Source organism: Salmo salar, chromosome 09 (genome assembly GCF_965601325.2).
Source record: "Salmo salar chromosome 09, fSalSal1, whole genome shotgun sequence".
NCBI classification, from domain to species: Eukaryota; Metazoa; Chordata; class Actinopteri; order Salmoniformes; family Salmonidae; genus Salmo; species Salmo salar.
In genome coordinates, this window is record NC_138299.1 from 84,706,200 (window position 1) to 84,726,953 (window position 20,754).

Here is a 20,754-nt window from a genome sequence, read left to right on the forward strand (position 1 = left end):
CTCCCGGTGCACGGCCAGAGACCTGTCAGGACCTATCATCCACTTGTCTCCGCCCTGCCTCCTGCGACAGCCCTGGATACAGAGGCGCTGTCACATGCTGGATGCACTGGAGGAGAAACGCAGCCAAAGCCAGCCTACACTTCAGGAGTAGGAGACTGAGCCTGACATTTCACAGAATTCAGCATCAAGACATTTTCCTTTTTTTCAAATCAGAGGAAAATATGTTGCCTTGAGTCTATCAACTCTGAGAGATTGTAACCTGTTTCAGAATAACTGCCATTAACTTCATGGCATGGTATGGTATGGTATGGTATGGTATGGTATGGTATGGTATGGTATGGTATGGTATGCTTCCTCCTGCTCTAAATATTTTACCCATTTCTGGTTGGAAATATATTACTGGACACAGGAACCATCAATCATGGAGTGGGAGACAACAGTACCCATATGTAAAAATGTATACACTCATGGCTGTAAGTCATTTACATTTTACATTTACATTTTAGTCATTTAGCAGACGCTCTTATCCAGAGCGACTTACAAATTGGTGCATTCACCTTATAATATCCAGTGGAACAACCACTTTACAATAGTGCATCTAGATCTTTTAAGGGGGGGGTTAGAAGGATTACTTTATCCTATCCCAGGTATTCCTTTATCCTATCCCAGGTATATATTTTATATATATTATATTATAAACTGACTTTACAAAACATTAAAAATACCTTCCTAACATTGAGTACCCCCTTTTGCCCTCAGATCAGCCTCAATTCGTCGGGGCATGGACCCTACAAGGTGTCAAAAGCGTTCCACAGTGAAGCTGGCCAAAGTTGACTCCAATGCTTCCCACAGTTGTTTCAAGTTGGCTGGATGTCCTTTGAGTGGTGGACCATTCTTGATACACACAGGAAACTGTTGAGCGTGAAAAACCCAGCAGCATTGCAGTTCATGACACAAACCGGTGTGCCTGGCACATACTACCATACCCCGTTCAAAGCCACTTAAAAATTTTGTCTTGTCCATTCACCCTCTGAATGGAACACATACACAATCCATGTCTCAATTGTCTCAAGGCTTAAAGCTTCTTCTTTAACCGGTCTTCTCCCCTTCATCTACACTGATTGAAGTGGATTTAACAAGTGACATCAATAAGGGATCTGTCACGACTTCCGCCGAAGTCGGTTCCACTCCTTGTTCGGGCGGCGTTTGGCGGTCGACGTCACCGGTCTTCTAGCCATCACCGATCCACCTTTCATTTTCCATTTGTTTTGTCTTGTTTTCCCGCACACCTGGTTTACATTCCCTCATTATTTGACGTGTATATAACCCTCTGTTCCCCCCATGTCTGTGTGTGGAATTGTTTGTTGGAAGTGTTTTGTGCATTGCTGACTGGTTGGCGATGGATTATTTCAACCCCTATTTTGCTGTTCCGGGTACCGCTTGTTTTTTGCACTGTTACATCAAATTAGAAAAATAAACTAATTAGCGCTCAATAGCTGTTACCCATTTCTGCTCTCCTGCACCTGACTTCCCTGCAGCCAGTTACGCACCGCTTACAGAATTCCACACCCGAATATGGAGTGAGCAGGAGCAGGTACCCCTGGTATAGGGGTCAAGGAGCGCGTCCGGGAGCACGCGGCGATGCTCCACCATCTCGGGCACCGCCATGGACCGCGTCGTCCAAAGCATGGACCGCCGGGAGAGACAGGGAGTTCCTCCAGCGCCTCCACCAGCACAACCAGGGTCTCCACTACTCGCCCCCCCTACACCCGGTCCAAGTGGGATTCGTCTCGCCCTTCCCGGGAGTACGATGGGGATGGCTGCACGCTGCCAGGGTTTCCTGCTGCAGCTGGATCTATACCTGGCAACCGTCCACCCGGCTCCTTCGGGCCATGAGAGGGTGTCCGCCCTCGTCTCGTGCCTCTCGGGGAAAGCCCTGGAGTGGGCCAACGCCGTGTGGGGAGAAGGAGATGCGGCACTGGACCATTTCGAGGATTTCACCCACCGCTTCCATCTGAGGCAGGGGACGAGGAGCACCCAGGAGTTCGCGATGGACTTTCGGACCCTGGCAACCGGCGCGGGATGGAAAGACAGGGCCCTGATCGACCACTATCGCTGCAGTTTGCGCGAGGATGTCCGTCGGGAGTTGGCCTGCAGGGACACCACCCTCACCTTCGACCAGCTGGTGGACCTGTTCATTCGGCTGGATAACCTGCTGGCTACCCGCAGACGTCCAGAGCAGGGTCTATCGGTTCCATCCCCCAGCACCACCGCTCCGATGCCCATGGAGCTGGGAGGTGCTGCGCTCAGGGAGACCGGAGGAGGTTCCTTCTCGTGCACCATCTGTGGCCGCAGAGGTCACACTGCCGGTCGGTGCCGGGTTGGTTCCTCTGGGGGTCGAGGCAGCAGGCAGGGCACTCTGGCATCACCCCAGGTGAGCCGGCACCATTCTCACCCAGAGCCCTCTGTTGCACACATGTTTTTGTATGTTACTTTTCCTGAGTTTTCCCTGCATTCCCAGCATAAGGCGCTCGTTGATTCAGGAGCTCGTCAATTTCATAGACAGATCATTCGCCCATGGTTTATGGGATCCCCATTGTTCCAGTGGCTGTGCCTTTCCCAGTTCACGCCTTAGACAGTCAACCATTAGGGTCAGGGTTGATTAGGGAGGCCACCCCTCTCCTGGGCATGGTGACACAGGGGGGTCACAAGGAGAGAATCAGTCTCTTCCTCATTGACTCTCCTGCGTTTCCCATGGTGGTAGGCCTAACCTGGTTAGCTTGTCATGACCCCACTGTTTCATGGCAACGGAGGGCTCTCACGGGGTGGTCACGAGAGTGCTCGTGGAGGTGTTTAGGGGTTTCCGTTTGTGCTACTACAGTGGAAAGTCCAGACCAGGTCTCCACCGTGGGCATTCCCCCAGAAAATTACGATTTGGCTCTTGCGTTCTCCAAAAAGAAGGCAACTCAATTACCACCCCAGCATCGGGGAGATTGTGCGATAAATCTCCTGGTAGACGCCGCACTTCCCAGGAGTCACGTGTATCCCCTGTCACAGGCGGAGACGGCGGCTATGGAAACATATGTCTCCGAATACCTGCGTCATGGGTACAGTCCTCCACCTTACCCGCCTCATCGAGTTTCTTTTTTGTGAAGAAGGAGGGAGGTCTGCGCCCGTGTATTGACTATCGAGCCCTAAATCAGATCACTGTGAAGTACAGTTACCCACTACCTCTCATAGCCACAGCGATTGAGTCAATGCAAGGGGCGCGCTTCTTCACCAAACTAGATCTCAGGAGCGCTTACAACCTGGTGCGTAGGGAGACGAGTGGAAGACGGCGTTCAGTACTACCTCAGGGCATTATGAGTACCCCGTTCAAAGCCACTTAAATATTTTGTCTTGTCCATTCACCCTCCGAATGGAACACATACACAATCCATGTCTCAATTGTCTCAAGGCTTAAAGCTTCTTCTTTAACCGGTCTTCTCTCCTTCATCTACACTGATTGAAGTGGATTTAACAAGTGACATCAATAAGGGATCTGTCACGACTTCCGCCGAAGTCGGTTCCTCTCCTTTTTCGGGCGGCGTTCGGCGGTCGACGTCACCGGTCTTCTAGCCATCACCAATCCACCTTACATTTTCCATTTGTTTTGTCTTGTTTTCCCGCATACCTGGCTTACATTCCCTCATTATTTGACGTGTATATAGCCCTCTGTTCCCCCCATGTCTGTGTGTGGAATTGTTTGTTGGAAGTGTTTTGTGCATTTCTGACTGGTTGGCGACGGGTTATTTCAACCCGTATTTTTCTGTTCTGGGTGCCGCTTGTTTTTTGCATCATTAAAGTGCTCCGGCTGTTACCCATTTCTGCTCTCCTGCGCCTGATTTCCCTGCAACCAGTTACCCACCGCTTACAGGATCATAGATTTCACCTAGATTCACATGGTAAGTCTATATCATGGAAATAAAGTTTTGCACACTCAGTGTATGTTATAATATATTATTATATCAGGTTGCAGCTGCACTAACTTCCCTGACTAAAAAACAGTATTACTCAAAAAGGCTCATTGCACTCCACAACAGAACACCCAGATGTGGCTATCGCATCTTAGCATATTACTCTTGTTTTCAGTCTCAGCCTTGTGTAATTGTAACGGCTGTCGTCGGAAGAAGACAAAGGTGCAGCGGAGTTAGTGTTCATCATAAAAGGTTTTAATGATCAACGAACACTATACAAAAGAAACCAAAAAACAACTAGCAACAGTTCTGTTAGGAACACACTAAACAGAAAACAATTACCCACAAAACCCAAAGGAAAAACATGCTCCTTGTGTGTGACTCCCAATCAGCAACAACGAGCTTCAGCTGTGCCTGATTGGGAGCCACACACGGCCCAAAACAAAGAAATACAAAAACATAGAGAAAGGAACATAGAACGCCCACTCAATGTAACACCCTGGCCTAAACAAAATAAAGAACAAAAAACCCCTCTCTATGGCCAGGGCGTTACAGTAATATTAATCTTCTCAGTGAGAAATACACCTGCCTAGGGAAGAGTGATAAATAACAGTTCTGTATATGGTTTCAAATCAAAGAACAGGAGCTTATTCAAACTAATGCTATTATCAGTGGTGGAAAAAGTACCCAATTGTCATACTTGACTGAAAGTAAAAATACCTTCATAGAAAATCACTCAAGTAAAAGTGAAAGTCACCCAGTAAAGTACAACTTGAGTAAAGTGTAAAAGTATTTGGTTTTACATATGCTTAAGTATCAAAAGTAAATGTATTAATCATTTTGAATCCCTTATATTAAGCAAACCAGACAGCATAATTTTCTTGTATTTTTAAAATGTATTTACGGATAGCCAGGGGCACACTCCAACACTCAGCATTTACAAGTGAAGCATTTGTGTTTAGTGAGTCCGCCAGATCAGAGGAAGTAGGGATGACCAGGGATAAGTGCATGAATTGGACCATTTTCTGTCCTGCTAAGCATTCAAAATGTAACTAGTACTTTTGGGTGTCAGGGAAAATGTAAGTAGTAAAAAGTACATTATTTTCTTTAGGAACGTAGTGAAGTAAAAGTAAAAGTTGTCAAAACTTTAAATAGTGTAGTTAAGTACAGATACTCAAAAAAACTAAGTAAGTAGTACTTTAAAGAATTTTTACTTAAGTACTTTACAGCACTGGCCATTATACATGACTGTGTTTACTAAACAGGAGCCAACCGAAGGGCTTTTTTCACTAATGAAAATGATTGACTCTTTCTAAACATTGGATCCCATCCCGCCAAGGATGCATTCAGTCAGATGATGTGGAATGCAAAAGAGCCAGTTTAAGTCCCATTGATGTGCATATAAAGACTCAGTCATTGTTTCTTCTTCAAAGAGATAAGATATCTGATGGCTGGGAATTACACAAGCATCAAGTCATTAGGGAGGGGAGACTTCATAGTAATCAAAATACATTAGCAGACAAGCTTCTGACATCAGCTCTAAAATAGCTCCTGTGCAAATTGATTTTGACGGTGTGAGTTAAGGCCTGCTTTACTCAATGGATGAGTAATAGAGGATTTAGCACATTCAGTGAAAACATAATTTATTACTTGGGTAAAAGACTTGCTAACTAACCGCACAGGTAAGCGTCTATTCTATACTAGCAAAAACGGCTCACAGTTTAAGTAAGGGACTGACTCTTGAGTCGAGATGAGACAGACCTTTGTTTGGTTGAATGTGGGATAATGGAAGAGCCCTGCTCTCAGCTATCATGTTGGCTTAGCGGAAACATGGCCCATTTGTCTGGAGAAAATACCCAAGTCAATACTTTCATTTTAGTTTTCAATTAGGAGAGTTAACAGGTGTTAGCTTTGATGTTTAACATGGGCCCCCTCTGCTAGTTCATCAGCAGTAGTGCACATCGGAAATGACTGTCACTGCATACTCTACTATCTACATTACATTACATTTTAGTCATGTATTTTTTAGTCTCCGTCCAAATGGGGAGCACAAAGGTAAGTAATACAGATTAACTTTAACATACACAGACCTTGGTAGTAGCAAATCTAATGGTAACTCATCTGTTTTCTAGTTTAGGGAACGAGGATGTTTTGTTGCTCAAGTTCACATTTAGACCACTCTTTGTGATGCCATGGTGAGTATGGAATGGTTAATGGGCTTCAGTTGATTCTACACTGATCAAAAATATAAACGCAACATGCAACAATTTCAAAGATTTTAGTGAGTTACAGCTCATATATGGAAATCAATCAATTTAAATATATTAATTAGGCCCTAATCTATGGATTTCACATGACTGGGAATACAGATATGCATCTGTTAGTCACAGAAACCTTTAAAAAAGTAGGGGCGTGGATAAGAAAACCAGTCAGTATCTTGTGTAACCACCATTTGTTTCGTGCAGCGCGACACATGATCTCCTTCGCATAGAGTTGATCAGGCTTGTGGCCTGTGTAATGTTCTCCCACTCCTCTTCAATGGCTGTGCGATGTTTCTGCATATTGAAGGGAACTGGAACACGCTTTCATACACGTTGAGCATCCCAAACAAGCTCAATGGGGGACATGTCTGGTGAGTATGCAATCTATGGAAGAACTGGGACATTTTCAGCTTCCAGGAATTGTGTACAGATCTTTGTGACCTTTGGGACGTGCATTATCATGCTGAAACATGAGGTGATGGAGGCGGATGAATGGCACGACAATGGGCCTCAGGATCTCGTCACGTTATCTAATGTGCATTCAAATTGCCATCGATAAAATGCAATTGTGTTCTTTGTCCGTAGCTTATGCCTGCCCATACCATAACCCCACTGCCACCATGGGGCACTCTGTTCCCAACGTTGACATCAGCATTGACATCAGCAAACCACTCGCCCACTTGACACCATAGTCTGCCATCTGCCCGGTACAGTTGAAACCGGGATTCATCCGTGAAGAGCACATTTCTTCAGCGTGGCAGTGGCCATCGAAGGTGAGCATTTGCCCACTGAAGTCGTTTACGACGCCAGTAGGCAAATTATAAATAATATTTTTGTGCATATGGAACATTTCTGGTATCTTTTATTTCAGCTCATGAAACAGGGGACAAACACTTTACATGTTGCGTTTATATTTTTGCCCAGTATATTATGCTTACACACACAAACGCACGAAAGAGAGGCAAGGCATCTAGCAAGAAGCTTGGCAGCTCAATAAAGGAAAGCTAATCCAACATGCCACATTGAAGATGTGTATAGTCCTTCAGAAAGCAACTATATTGACTGTGCGTTTCAGACATGCCAAGAAAGTTGGACCCATTTGAGAGAACCAAAGACAAAGGAAAGCTTGGTAGAGTGCCAGTCTGCCAGAAGAGAATAAATGAAAAGGTCTCCTCAGTTTTATTGTGCTCAAATGACTGAAAACAAACCTCTTTAACAGAGCGATATAAAACATTCTCTATAAAATGCTTCATTACATTACCACACTTTATTTGAGATTTCGTAAATACCTTTACCATGTGTTCAAAACCGCAGCATGTTGAATTCAGCCCAAACACTATTTTGACTAATAAAATCACCTACGCTAATTAAATACTACTCCAGGCACATTTTCATGTGTTGTCATACATTTTTCCATGTATGTATTAATGAGAGTAGAGGCAGTGTGGGGAAGGGGAGGGAGGGGACTGGCAGGGGAAGAGGGGCTCTGGAGTGCTGGGTTCAATTGACAAGGCCTTCAGGGAAAAGGGAGAGGGAGCGAGAGCAGCGGGTGAAAGAAGAGGCCATCTCAGGTCTCTCTCTCAATGCAGCCTGTTTTTAGTCTGACCAAAACTAGGTCAGTCTCTGGGATAGAGAAATTACAGATTAAATGGCTCTGCCAAAGCTGAGAGAGAAAAAGAGGGGGGAAGAGAGAAAGGGGGGGAGAGAGAGAGGGCCCTCTGTTCTGTGCTCAGTATAATTGGCATATCTCTTGCAAAACTTGCATTGCTTAAGTTCATGTCATGACTGCTCAATGTGCAACAAACCATTTTTGGAACAAGGCTAATTGTGTTGGACTAGGTCTGTGCCAGGGCTCCACCATGTGGTCAAAAAAGAGAAACTCCCATGGGCTCTTTTCAAATAAATTACATACAGTAGCTACTGTATATTCCAGTGGTACTGAAATATGTCCTGCACAAGTCCCTATATATTTAGGTGTAGTGAATCAAACTAAATCATTACTTTGATACATAATCCTCTTTGTTCCTGTATGGAACAAAATGCTTCCAGGAGAAAGCACCACCACTACCGATCTAGTGCCTTTTGGGGGATGGTTTTCCTTTATCTCCTTCTCCATGGTTCTTTGTCAGGTTTCCTTTGGGCAAGAAACTGAATCAATCAATCAAATAAATTGATTTTTATAAAGCCCTTTAAATATCAACAGATGTCATAATGTGCTTATACAGAAACCCAGCCTAAAATCCCAAAGAGCAAGCAATGCAGAAGCACAGTGCAACTCAGGACAGACGGTTTTTACACGCTACACACTTCAGCGGTCCCGTTATGAGTTTGTATGGCCTACCACTTCGCGGCTGAGCCATTGTTGCTCCTAGACATTTCCGCTTCACAATAACAGTGTTTACAGTTGATTGGGGAAGCTCTAGCAGGGCAGACATTTGCCAAACTGATTTGTTGGAAAGGTGGCATCCTATGACAGTGTCACATTGAAATTCACTGAGCTTTTTAGTAAGGCCATTCTACTGCCAATGTTTTCCTATGGAGATTGCATAGCGGTGTGCTTGATTTTATACACCTATCAGCAATGGGTGTGGCTGAAATAACCAAATCAACTATTTTTTGAAGGGGTGTCCACATACCTTTGTATATATAGTGTATCATTCAGCTACTGTTCTTGGAAGAAATATGACTACAAATGCTTAACTTTCATGATCCTTTTTGGCCAATCAACAGCCATGAACTTATATGTAACGCTCAAACTAAATTAAACATTAGCAGAGTAAGATCCACCTTTATTTATTCAAACTGCTTGCATACAAAATATATCGCACTATAACCAAACAATGTCAACATAAAACCCAATCTATTTTGCTAATATGTACAAAGAAAATATTGCCCAAAGTGTAGTAACATACAAGGTCATTCTACCTTGGTCCAGTATCTACAATATTTCTGGTTGCAGTTCTGCTTCCAAACCAAAACTGCCAACAATGTGTGCAAGAAGAAATGTTTTACATTTGTCTTTTTCTTGAATCTTATAAATTCCCAAAATAAAGAACTAGAAAACAGTCTTGTTTGGCAACACGGAGATATTGCTTGTCCTTGACAAGAGTAGACTGAACTGCAGCATCTTACGGTCTGTATTAGATCATTAAAATACCAGGAGGAAACCATTTATGCCCCTAGTAGGGTTAGATAAAGTCCCAGATGGTTGAGTAAACAATTTATGCCCCTGGCAGGGTTAGATAAAGTCCCAGATGGTTGAGTAAACAATTTATGCCCCTGGCAGGGTTAGATAAAGTCCCAGATGGCTGAGTAAACAATTTATGCCCCTGGCAGGGTTAGATAAAGTCCCAGATGGTTGAGTAAACAATTTATTTCCCTGGCAGGGTTAGATATAGTCCCAGATGGTTGGTGCCATTCTGAAGAGACAATGGCCCACATTGCTCAGGCAGTTCATAACCTCATCAAACTTCTCTTCTTCAAGTCTGAACCCCTTAGCTGGACTAAACCCACCATTTCATTTACTTTTTTGCTGCTATTAGTACAAAATATTCAATTAATGTCTATTTAATTTCATCATCATAGTCGGACTGGGCCAGTTCAGTTGTTGACTGTTAACGCTGGGAGAGCAGTGACTGTTAGCCTGCTGAAATACTATTTTGTTAATTGGACATGAGCAAAATTACAGCGAGACAGAGGCTGACAGATGCCCATTACCTGTACACCATTCAACATTGCAATTTAGAGAGTAAACAAGAAAACCCCAAAATAAATTAAAACAAGACACTAGCTATATCCTCACAGTAGTTTCTTTTAAAGAATCACCTGTAAACTAAGGTTAATGCACAAGCACTGATCCGATATGAGACAAACGGTTCTAACATGGGACTAAACGTCATCCTCTGTACGGTGAAGGTACAGGAGACTCCGTTAGCTATAGGGTATCTAAACTTGGTAATATTGTTGACAGCATTCATGTGATTCACCTGTCGAAGAAATCTTATCACATAGTTTATTATAGTTCATATTATTTAGTAGTTGCAGATAAAATAAAATGATTAAGTGCACATTTGAAGTTCAAAACAATAGCAAAAAAATATTTTAACAAATTAGATATACAGTATGCAACCCACTTTATAATTTACAATCTAATGACCAATTGTCAATATCATATGAACAACATGTTAGGGTTGGAGAGAGGTGTGCCACTCTGAAATAAAAAACCAACAGGAAAGTGATTGTTGGTCAATGCATGGTGAAAGGACCATGTTCTCAATATCTCTCCCCAGTTTGACATTGTTCATGTTAAAAGGTCCATATGTGATTCTGTCATAAGATACTGTTCAGTGTCTAGACAATATGACACTAGTAGTCTCCATTATATGTAGCCATGGTGTGAAATGACAAAATAATCGGAGACCTTGAATCAAAATCCACATTGTGCCCGTGGTAAGATCGATATTGAGTTCATTGTCGTTCCCCTTTTTCCAAAAAAGAAATACTATATCACTGGCTAGAAAAAGTCAATCATCATCATCCCTATTCAAGCAATATTCAGCACAAGGAAACAGAAACAAAGTGACAACTCAGATTGCTGACTTCCCCGATGTGGAAACCTATGATAATGAACATGCATTGCAAGGTTTTAAAAGACAGTTCTCATTTTTTAGATGGTGAGCTGTGTGTTCACTACACACAAGTAAAATCCATTACCATTTTCCCAATGTCGTCTTCTTCCCTGATTTCAATTTCTATTTGTGATACTATCCACAGGAGATAAAGGCACAGATCAGACAGGAGGGGGGTTCTTTTTATGTTATGGTTTTTTTCGCTAATGATGCAGCTGTGACCTCACATGATAATGAGTTCTATATTCCACTGTGACACAGGGCTCCATAAAACATGCCATGAGAGAGAGAAGGCAGGAAGGACCAAACAATCCAACCCTCTATCCGGAGAAAAGGCTAGTACATGAACAAGCGATAGAAAACCATATCCTTTAAGAAATAGATTCATCAGGTTGGCCCCTCTTTGTTTTAAACACATTTTTCTTTCCACAGCTTTTAAATCATCTGATAGGTAGTTGTCAACAATGTCAATTAGAAAAAGACTGCAGTCGCCGTTTGCCTTCTCCTGTTAAACCCTAGATGGCTCCTTCCCTGTACACAGTAACCCACCCAACACCTCATCCACCTGCCGCTGGAGTTGGTTTGTCCAAAGTGTGCTTCATTTTAGCCCTGACCTGCTCCTCTTTGGCCTAACGTGTCTCTAATGAAGAAGCTTCTGGATTGATGGTGTGGTGAGAGAGATGAGGGTGCCTTCAGTTGGCCCCATCTACGACACCCCATTCACCATCGCCAGGCTTATGGCGGTGGCTTCACCACCAGGGCTTTCCTGGTTATCCTTCTTGATAGGTCGCTCTTTTATGGGTCTCTGTCGGTTGGCTCCAGGGCCGGGTCCATCGCCTGCAGGGCCTCTGGCTGCAGCATGAACACTCCTCTCATTGTTACCGTCCACTCTGATCTGTGGGACCAGAGACAGGACGACACTGTATGAGAAGGTAAATTACATTGGGGATATGCAGGACTACTAAGTACAGTCACTTAGATGCAATTCTATCAAATGTTGTCACCCGAGAGCACTATCACTTTACGTTTGCAAGTTTGTGTGACCATTAAAATCGGCACCAGTATAAATTGCGGTTCGGCCGTGTGGTGCAAAAGTCCAGAGGCGTGGGAGCTGGGACTGTCGTTCCCGCATCTCCCCAATTTGAATAAAACAAGCCTCTGTCAGAGGTCAATGACTAAGTTGCTAAATGTGTCATGATATGTCAAAAAATATGACCAAATTACAAAATAAAGTCCCTACAAAGGGCAAACGTTATGATTATGTACATTTCTCCTCCGAGATCTAGTTGATATAAAGAGGGTACAGGGTCACACCTAGTGGTCCTGGTGTGACATGGCAACAGGTATTCCAAAAGGGACACTGTCAGGAACAAAAAAGCTTGGGTGCCTTAATTATACCGATTTTGTTGTAAAACTTTTTGCAACAGAAACCGTTTGCAACAAAAACGAGAGTTTGTATTGGAAAAATTCCGGTAAGTCCCTCCCTGTTCCGTTACTCGGTCTTCAGTTTGGTTCTTTAACAGGAAACGGTTTCCGTTGCAAGACATGATGCGTCTGGAATTCCTCACCTGCAAAGAATCTTCCAGAGGCCTCAGCTTAGGGTCTCTGGTATTCCGTGAGCGTGACTCAGTCCACTGGATGTCTTCAGCTACTTAGGAACCAGAGAGGCAGGCAGGATTAAAACTCAAAATGTTATCATGGCAGGATGAGATCATTACTCTGACTCAAACAGTAGTACATAAATGCATTCATTGCCTTAGGGTTTTATCTTCAGACAGAGACACTAGGCCCTCGTACAGCAGGGTATTATAGTAAGAATGTTACATTTACAGGCTAGCTTGAATAAGGTTAGTGCAGACCTTTGAAGCCTCCCCCTCTTCCTCTCCCTCCCCGTCCACGAGGCCCTCCTCTCTTGCGTGTATCGGGTCGTTTGGGGAAGCCCCCAGTCAGCTCCTCAGTGGGGGCCAGAGACCAGTCACTCAGCTCGTCCTTGTGGTCCGACTCAGTCTCAGAGGCATTGGAAGCCTCAGAGTTGGTGCCTGGTAAGAGGGATAGAGGTTATTCTGCAAACCAGGAACTAAATGTTCAGCTTACAGAGTTCTTCTAGACACAGTTTGTTTCACTCAGTTGCCAACAGTGATATGAGCCACTATGTTCATACACACTTAGTGAAATACATACTACTGTTCCATACGGATCAACAGTTCTACTCTGTCCCATACATACCTGAGGCTAAAGAGGGACCACCGCGTCGGCCACGGCCTCCTCCCCTGCCGAATGGCTTCCCTCCTCTCTGGGAGCCCATGCCCATCATCCCCAGGCTGCCGTTGTCTACGATGAAGGTCTTGTTGTCAGGCCGTCCAGTCCCTGGGCCCCCCCTGGGGCCCCCTCCCCCAATCTGCCTCAGCTGCTCGTCTATCTGCAGTCGCTCCATACGGAGCTGGTCCACTTCCTATAGGGACACGGTGTATGTATTCAACGTACTTATTTAGAAGTCACTCCGACCTCTAATAGTGAAAGTTTGGTGCTTCATCAGAATGGCAGATTCTACCTATCAATGTGTAGACTAACTGCTGCTTTAAGTATTCAACTGTAAGTAGCTTTGGATCAAAGCATCTGCCAAGCAGCATACATCAACATCCATGAAAGCATCAATTCTGTTGCAGATTTTATTAAGAGCAATAGGGGCAAGCGTCTAACCTTCAGATAGTTGAGATGATAGTCCAACAGTACTTTAGCATTGGAGATGCTCTCCTTTGTCCCCACAAAGACAAACGGCACCATGCCCTGTAAGAGAAATAAACAGACAGGATCTAATGAGGACCGAGTGGCTGCAGAGTCCTCACTAGTTAAAGATGCGTTATACAGGTTTTGTACACTTTGAGCTGGTAGTTTTGAAAGCAGTGCTCGAGCCACAACAGGTGCCTGAAAATTGTGCACAACGTCACGTGTATCACATGGCTGCTGGCCAGCCCTGCAGGTGTGCGCACAAAGAGGAAAACAACTGTTAGGTGTGCATGCGGTGTACACTTGCTTGGGCTCATCCTGCAACCTCATTGGACAATACTGGGCTGACCTGATCCCGGCTCCCACTTGAACCTTGCAACCTCAATGGACATGATTCCACCTGCCAATCAACATTGTCCATCAGTTTAGGTTGTTGTAGTCTACAAGCCAGCGAACTAGTGAGCGACAGGGATTTGTCAACGTGATGATGTCATTTAGAAGCCAACATTGGAAAATATACTTATGTTTGCATCAAATACCCTTAGAAGTCCTGTAGCCTACTGCCGACCCTTGAGTGCTGACGTAGTGCACAAGTTTTTTTTGTTTTATTTTTCATGTTCCAAATAAAAATCTGAAGTTCAATGTGTTTACAATTGCATTTTCAACTCCACCAATAGTTTTGTCACAGACACTGTTAAATAGCAAATGTGCCTACTATGCTCTTGGTACATGCGATCTAGCCAACAGTTTGCAGATACAGTGACGGTCTGAACCCCGCCCTGTGCAACTGGGTCCTGGACTCCCTGACGGGTCGCCCCAGGTGGTGAAGGTAGGAAACACTATGCTGATCCTCATCACAGCCCCCTCCTGTGCACCCATGACTGCATGGCCACGCACACCTCCAACTCAATCATCAAGTTTGCAGATGACACAACAGTAGTAGGCCTGATTACCAACAATTATGAGACAGCCTACAGGGAGGTGAGGGCTCTGGCAGAGTGGTGCCAGGAAAATAACCTCCCTAAACGTCAACAAAACAAAGGAGCTGATCGTGGACTTCAGGAGACAACAGAGAGAGCACACCCCATCCACATTGACGGGACCACAGCGGAAAAGGTGAAAAGATGCACAATTGAGAGCATCCTCTAGGGCTGAATCACCGCCTGGTACGGCAACTGCAACACCCGCAGAGCTCTCCAGAGGGTGGTGCGGTCTGCCCAACGCATAACTGGGCTCAATGGGTGATACACTCTGCCCCTGCGCAATTTTCGTCAATTCAAGCCACTTACCTCATCCAATGGAGGTGGCTTCTTGTTGTTCTCTGCCTCAATCCGAACTCTAACAACACCAGATTTATCCACCACTTCCTGGATCAGCTTCCCATTTTTCCCAATGACTTTCCCTGGTGAAGGAGATGTGGTATTAGAATAGGAACCAATGATAACATGAAGACAATGAGTTGATGACTTTTCAAACACCACATTTTATGTTCTACTTTACCCACTAAATTCCTTGGTACTTTGATGACATCTTCAGAAAACTCCAAGAAGCTCCTAGCCTTGCGGACAGCCTCTTGGTCCTGCAATTGAATCATACCCAGAGGAGATAAAATACATGCAAGTCTTTCACTAGTATGACCAAGTAAATATACGTTGTGAGTAAAGAGGTTTATGAGCATTCATTATATTTGTGCTAGTGGTGAGGTGCAGTGTAGTAAGCGCCCTACCTCTCCATAGATGTGGAAGGTGCAGGTCTCTTCATCCAGGTCTATAGTGGTGACCCCAGGTACTTTCCTGGCCTGCTGGATGTTGGCACCGTGGGTCCCAATGGCCAGCCCCATCAGATCATCCCGGACCACAAACTGTTCATGGAACCTGGACGCCAGCTGCCGAGAGCTCTGCACACAAACCATAACCCACGCATGGCTTAGCCATAGTTCTCCTCACGCAGAGAGATAGCCTATTGGAGGTTAACAAGGCAAACATGGCTTAGCCTTCATTTGAGAGTGTGTTTAAACTGTAAGTACTTCCAGTTGGCGGCTAGCCTCCTCGTTCCTCTGCATTAGGGACAGCTTGGTGCGCAGGCTCCGGAAATGCATGTCGCTCAGCATCTGCACCCTTTTGGTTGTAACCTCATTCACGGACTAAAACAAGAGGACTGATATGATGAACCAATATCTAACGGGCTGAGTTATGAAACTTTGAGAAGCCAGAAAAGTAATCAAACGTACCAGAATAACAAGCTGCTTTTTGTCTGAGTCATAAGTGACATTGAATGCTCCCAACGCCTTCTTAAAATCTTTATGCGAGTCTTTTAAACACCTAAGAACACAAAACACAGTTCCCCACCATAGAAAGTCACATCAGCCTCAAATCAACAGTCACACATGGAAGCAATGACAACATACAACAATTACCTTACTTAAAAAAAGCCTTGAATAGGCCCACTTACATTTGCCGCAAGTCCTCTGGGACATCCAGATGAATTTTCAGGAAGGAGTTTTTTGTAGCTGGCTTGTTTGGATTCACAGGTCGTAACCTCTCTAATGTGACTATTTCATTTAGCGTGGCATCACAAGCGGTATACTCTATGACATAAAACTGAGAGGAAAGAAGATACTGTGTTATACGAATCATCATTAAAATATTACAGTAGCTACATAATAATAAACAAATGTAAACTCTCGCTCAAACAGCTGCATTGGTCTTACCTCACCCTTCACCATCCGAACTGTCGCCAGCCACCACCCACATGGTTCTTTGTCATTGGCCCTAGAATAAACCTGTGGATAATTGATTAAGTACATTTTGTTGAGTTCTTCTCACTGATATGCATTTAAACTGGCCACTGTTTGCGGTACACATTAACCGAAAACCTGCAAATATCCAAAAAGAAAGAACAGCAGTTCCCTTCTGCTTTCAAGAAAAGTTTAACCATCGAGCAGCCATTGTACAATCTAGCCTACTAGATCTCAGCAAAGTATTAGGCTTAATTGACATTGACTAGTGGGAAGGGAAGTCCTTGTCCATTACTTACAGCACATACCTCAACTTCATCACTCTCGTTTATCTCTTTCTGAAAACCTGTGGGTGGAGGAAATCGAACATCATGGAAGGGAATTTGACGCTCTGGCTGCCAACTGAAAGAATAGAAATAAACAAATGAAACGAGGGCACGTCGCAAACGGAAATTAAACATTTGTGCACATGCACTATAGTTCAATCTGCTAAATGACTTAAATGTAAATGTTCAATTAAATGACAAACAAAGTGTTATTTGCAAGAACAACTAGCTAGTTGGATTATATGTCAATGCATCTATAACTATAGTGGTTCATGGGGCTCTCATGTCTGGGTCTGACTCAAAGTAGCCTAACGTTACTGTTGTTAATTAACTAGTTAGCGTTACTTAGCTAACTGAATAGTCTACGATTCATTTGGAAAGTGAACTAATTTGCTAGCTGACTGGATTACGTTACCGGGGAGCTAGTTAACTAGCAACTCACTTGTTTTCAAAGGAGACAGTGACAGCACTTTCAAGAACATCCTTCAAATAGGCCTAAAAGGAGAAAATGGTTGAGAAAATCCAATACATTTTTAGGCAAAGGAAAACAGTCATTAGCCAAGAGGTCAAAGCCTAAAGATGAATCTCGCTGACTGCTGCTAGGTAGATAACAAGCAAGGCTAATTAACTAGAACAACTGCCACCAACAACACGAAACTATATACTCGGTATGGCCAATTTTTTTCGAAACAACTGTAGCTAGATAACTAGGATGCTACTGTAGTTAGCTAACGTTACCTAGCATTGGTTGGCTGTCGGTGGCTAGAAGCAGGCTGTACTGTCTGTCTTATGGGCCTGACGTTAAACTTAGCTAGTTAGATTAGCTAGCCGGTAAATAGCTCACTGAATGACACATTGCAATAAATAAATCATCAAAATACTTTTAGAAACATTAAAACTAGCAGTTAGCTACCAACCCACCTTGTAAAAAGCCCCACTCGTCCCCCTGACTTCAACCGCTAGCTCGTCCATGACGCCTATGCTAAGCAAGCTAATGTAATGCTAACTTAGCTGGTTTGCTAAAAACACTGGGTGCGTGCAAAGCTCTGGTCCTGGATCCCCCGGTAACGTCGTTTCCCTGTTGTATCTCTTTAATGTTTCGATTTGCAAAGTTGCAGTTGAAGATTTCCAAAGAAATGAAAGCGAAACTTTTAAATGACGCTAGAATACACAGTTCACAACCGCTCTTGCAGTGCACGCATTGATGTAAACATAAGAGCCTCCCTTTCCCTCGTCACGTGACAAGGTCTTAATAACGTCCACTCAGTTTCATTTAATTGGTTTCTCATCAGGAATGAGTGGTTCAGTGATCACTGTGCATTGGATTAATAATCGTCATAGTTAAAAAGGTTTATGAAATATTTATATATATATATATATATATTCAAGAGGGGTGGGGGTGGCCAGTCCAGAAGAAGACTGGCCACCCCTCATAGCCTGGTTCCTCTAAGTTTCTTCCTAGGTTCTGGCCTTTCTAGGGAGTTTTTCCTAGCCACTGTGCTTCTTTCTACACCTGCATTGCTTGCTGTTTGGGGTTTTATGCTATGTTTCTGTACAGCACTTTGTGACATCAGCTGATGTAAGAAGGGCTTTATAAATACATTTAAAAAAATAAATTTGATATATATATATATATATATATATATATACTGCTCAAAAAAATAAAGGGAACACTTAAACAACACATCCTAGATCTGAAGGAAAGAAATAATCTTATTAAATACTTTTTTCTTTACATTGTTGAATGTGCTGACAACAAAACCACGCAAAAAGAATCAATGGAAATCCAATTTATCAACCCATGGAGGTCTGGATTTGGAGTCACACTCAAAATTAAAGTGGAAAACCACACTACAGGCTGATCCAACTTTGATGTAATGTCCTTAAAACAAGTCAAAATGAGGCTCAGTAGTGTGTGTGGCCTCCACGTGCCTGTATGACCTCCCTACAACGCCTGGGCATGCTCCTGATGAGGTGGCGGATGGTCTCCTGAGGGATCTCCTCCCAGACCTGGACTAAAGCATCCGCCAACTCCTGGGCAGTCTGTGCTGCAACGTGGCGTTGGTGGATGGAGCGAGACATGATGTCCCAGATGTGCTCAATTGGATTCAGGTCTGGGGAACGGGCGGGCCAGTCCATAGCATCAATGCCTTCCTCTTGCAGGAACTGCTGACACACTCCAGCCACATGAGGTCTAGCATTGTCTTGCATTAGGAGGAACCCAGGGCCAACCGCACCAGCATATGGTCTCACAAAACACCAGTCTCAACGTCAACAGTGAAGAGGCGACTTCGGGATGCTGGCCTTCTAGGCAGAGTTCCTCTGGCCAATGTCTGTGTTCTTTTGCCCCAGTCTGAGATTGGGCATTTTCTTTGCAAATCTGCCTAGAATGCCAACATCTCGGAGTCACCTCTTCACTGTTGATGTTGAGACTGGTGTTTTGCGGGTACTATTTAATGAAGCTGCCAGTTGAGGACTTGTGAGGCGTCTGTTTCTCAATCTAGACACTCTAATGTACTTGTCCTCTTGCTCAGTTGTGAACTGGGGCCTCCCACTCCTCTTTTTATTCTGGTTAGAGCCAGAGTGCGCTGTTCTGTGAATTAAGTATTCCACAGCGTTGTACAAGATCTTCAGTTTCTTGGCAAATTCTCGCATGGAATAGCTTTAATTTCTCAGAACTAGAATAGATTGACTAGTTTCAGAAGAAAGGTCTTTGTTTCTGGCCATTTTGAGCCTGTAATCGAACCCACAAATGCTGATGCTCCAGTAACTCAACTAGTCAAAAAAAAAGTTTTATTGCTTCTTTATCAGAACAACTGTTTTCAGCTGTGCTAACATAATTGCAAAAGGATTTTCTAATTATCAATTAGCCTTTTAAAATGATAAACTGGTATTAGCTAACACAAAGTGCCATTGGAACACAGGAGTGATGGTTGCTGATAATGGGTCTCTGTACGCCGATGTAGATGTTCCATTAAAAATCTGCCGTTTCCAGCTGCAATAGTCATTTACAACATTAACAATGTCTACCCTGTATTTCTGATCAATTTGATGTTATTTTAATGGACGAAAAATTAGCTTTCTTTCAAAAAGAAGAACATTTCTAAGTGACCCCAAACTTTTGAATGATAGCGTGTGTGTGCGTGTACACACACACACACACACACACACACACACACACACACACACACACACACACACACACACACACACACACACACACACACACACACAGCACCAGTCAAAAGTTTGGACACACCTACTCATTCAAGGGATTTTCTTTATTTTCACTATTTTCTACATTGAAGAATAATAGGAAAGACATCAAAACTATGAAATAACACATGGAATCATGTAGTAACCAAAAAAAGTGCAAAACAAATCAATGTATATTTTATGTTTGAGATTCTTCAAAGTTGCCATTCTTTGCTTTGATAACAGCTTTGCACACTCCTGGAATTCTCTCAACCAGCTTCATCTGGAATGCTTGTTCAACAGTCTTGAAGGAGTTCCCACATATGCTGAGCACTTGTTGGCTGCTTTTCCTTTACTCTGTGGTCCAACTGATCCTAAACCATCTCAATTGGTTTGAGGTCGGGTGATTGTGGAGGCCAGGTCATCTGATGCAGCACCCCATCACTCTCCTTTTTGGTCAAATAGCCCTTACACAACCTAGGGCTCCTGAGTGGCACAGTGGTCTAAGGCACTGCATCTCAGTGCTAAAGGCATCACTACAGAAACCCTGGTTCGATTCCAGCCTGTATCACATCCGGCTTTGATTGGCAGTCCCATAGGATGGCGCACAATTGGCCCAGCGTCGTCCGGTGTAGACCGTCATTGTAAGTAAGAATTTGTTCTTAGCTGACCTGCCTAGTTAAATAAAGGTTAAAATAAAAAGCCTGGAGGTGTTTTGGTTCAGTGTCCTGTTGAAAAACAAATGATATTCCCACTAAGCGCAAACCACATGGGATGGCAGATTACTGCAGAATGCTGTGGTAGTCATGCAGGAGGATAAGTGTGCCTTGAATGATAAATAAATCACAGATAGTGTCACCAGCAAAGCACCCACACACCATCACACCACCTCCTCCATGCTTCACGGTGGGAACCACACATGCG

The 20,754-nt window shown here is 43.8% G+C and overlaps 1 protein-coding gene across 4 annotated transcripts; it reads right to left on the reverse strand.

Annotated features, from left to right (window-relative positions):
• Window positions 1-8,989: 8,989 nt before the first annotated feature.
• On the reverse strand, window positions 8,990-17,860 carry LOC106611992 (fragile X messenger ribonucleoprotein 1 homolog A). 4 transcript variants are annotated; one of them, XM_014212746.3, is made up of 15 exons: window positions 17,557-17,860; window positions 17,078-17,130; window positions 16,618-16,711; window positions 16,283-16,354; window positions 16,024-16,172; window positions 15,803-15,893; window positions 15,599-15,715; window positions 15,299-15,469; window positions 15,073-15,151; window positions 14,862-14,974; window positions 13,546-13,632; window positions 13,072-13,297; window positions 12,705-12,884; window positions 12,414-12,493; window positions 8,990-11,740 (listed from the first exon to the last, which is right to left on the reverse strand). In XM_014212746.3, exons 1-15 carry the CDS (start codon window positions 17,605-17,607, stop codon window positions 11,552-11,554), a joined length of 1,752 nt encoding a protein of 583 aa, XP_014068221.1. In that variant the 5' UTR covers window positions 17,608-17,860; the 3' UTR covers window positions 8,990-11,551. The 4 variants fall into 4 exon arrangements, with proteins under 4 accessions (XP_014068221.1, XP_014068220.1, XP_014068219.1 ...); XM_014212745.3 differs by having other exon boundaries at window positions 12,414-12,496; XM_014212744.3 differs by having other exon boundaries at window positions 16,609-16,711.
• Between the last annotated feature and the right edge of the window lie 2,894 nt (window positions 17,861-20,754).

Coding starts and splice junctions, on each gene's coding strand:
- LOC106611992 (XM_014212743.3), bottom strand. CDS start 17,607: ATGGACGAGCTAGCGGTTGAAGTCAGGGGGACGAGTGGGGCTTTTTAC. Junction 13,633..14,861: donor AGCCACCTCCATTGGATGAG/GTAAGTGGCTTG, acceptor TTTCTCTTACAG/GGCATGGTGCCGTTTGTCTT. Junction 12,497..12,704: donor AAGAGGGGGAGGCTTCAAAG/GTCTGCACTAAC, acceptor CTGGTTCCTAAG/TAGCTGAAGACATCCAGTGG.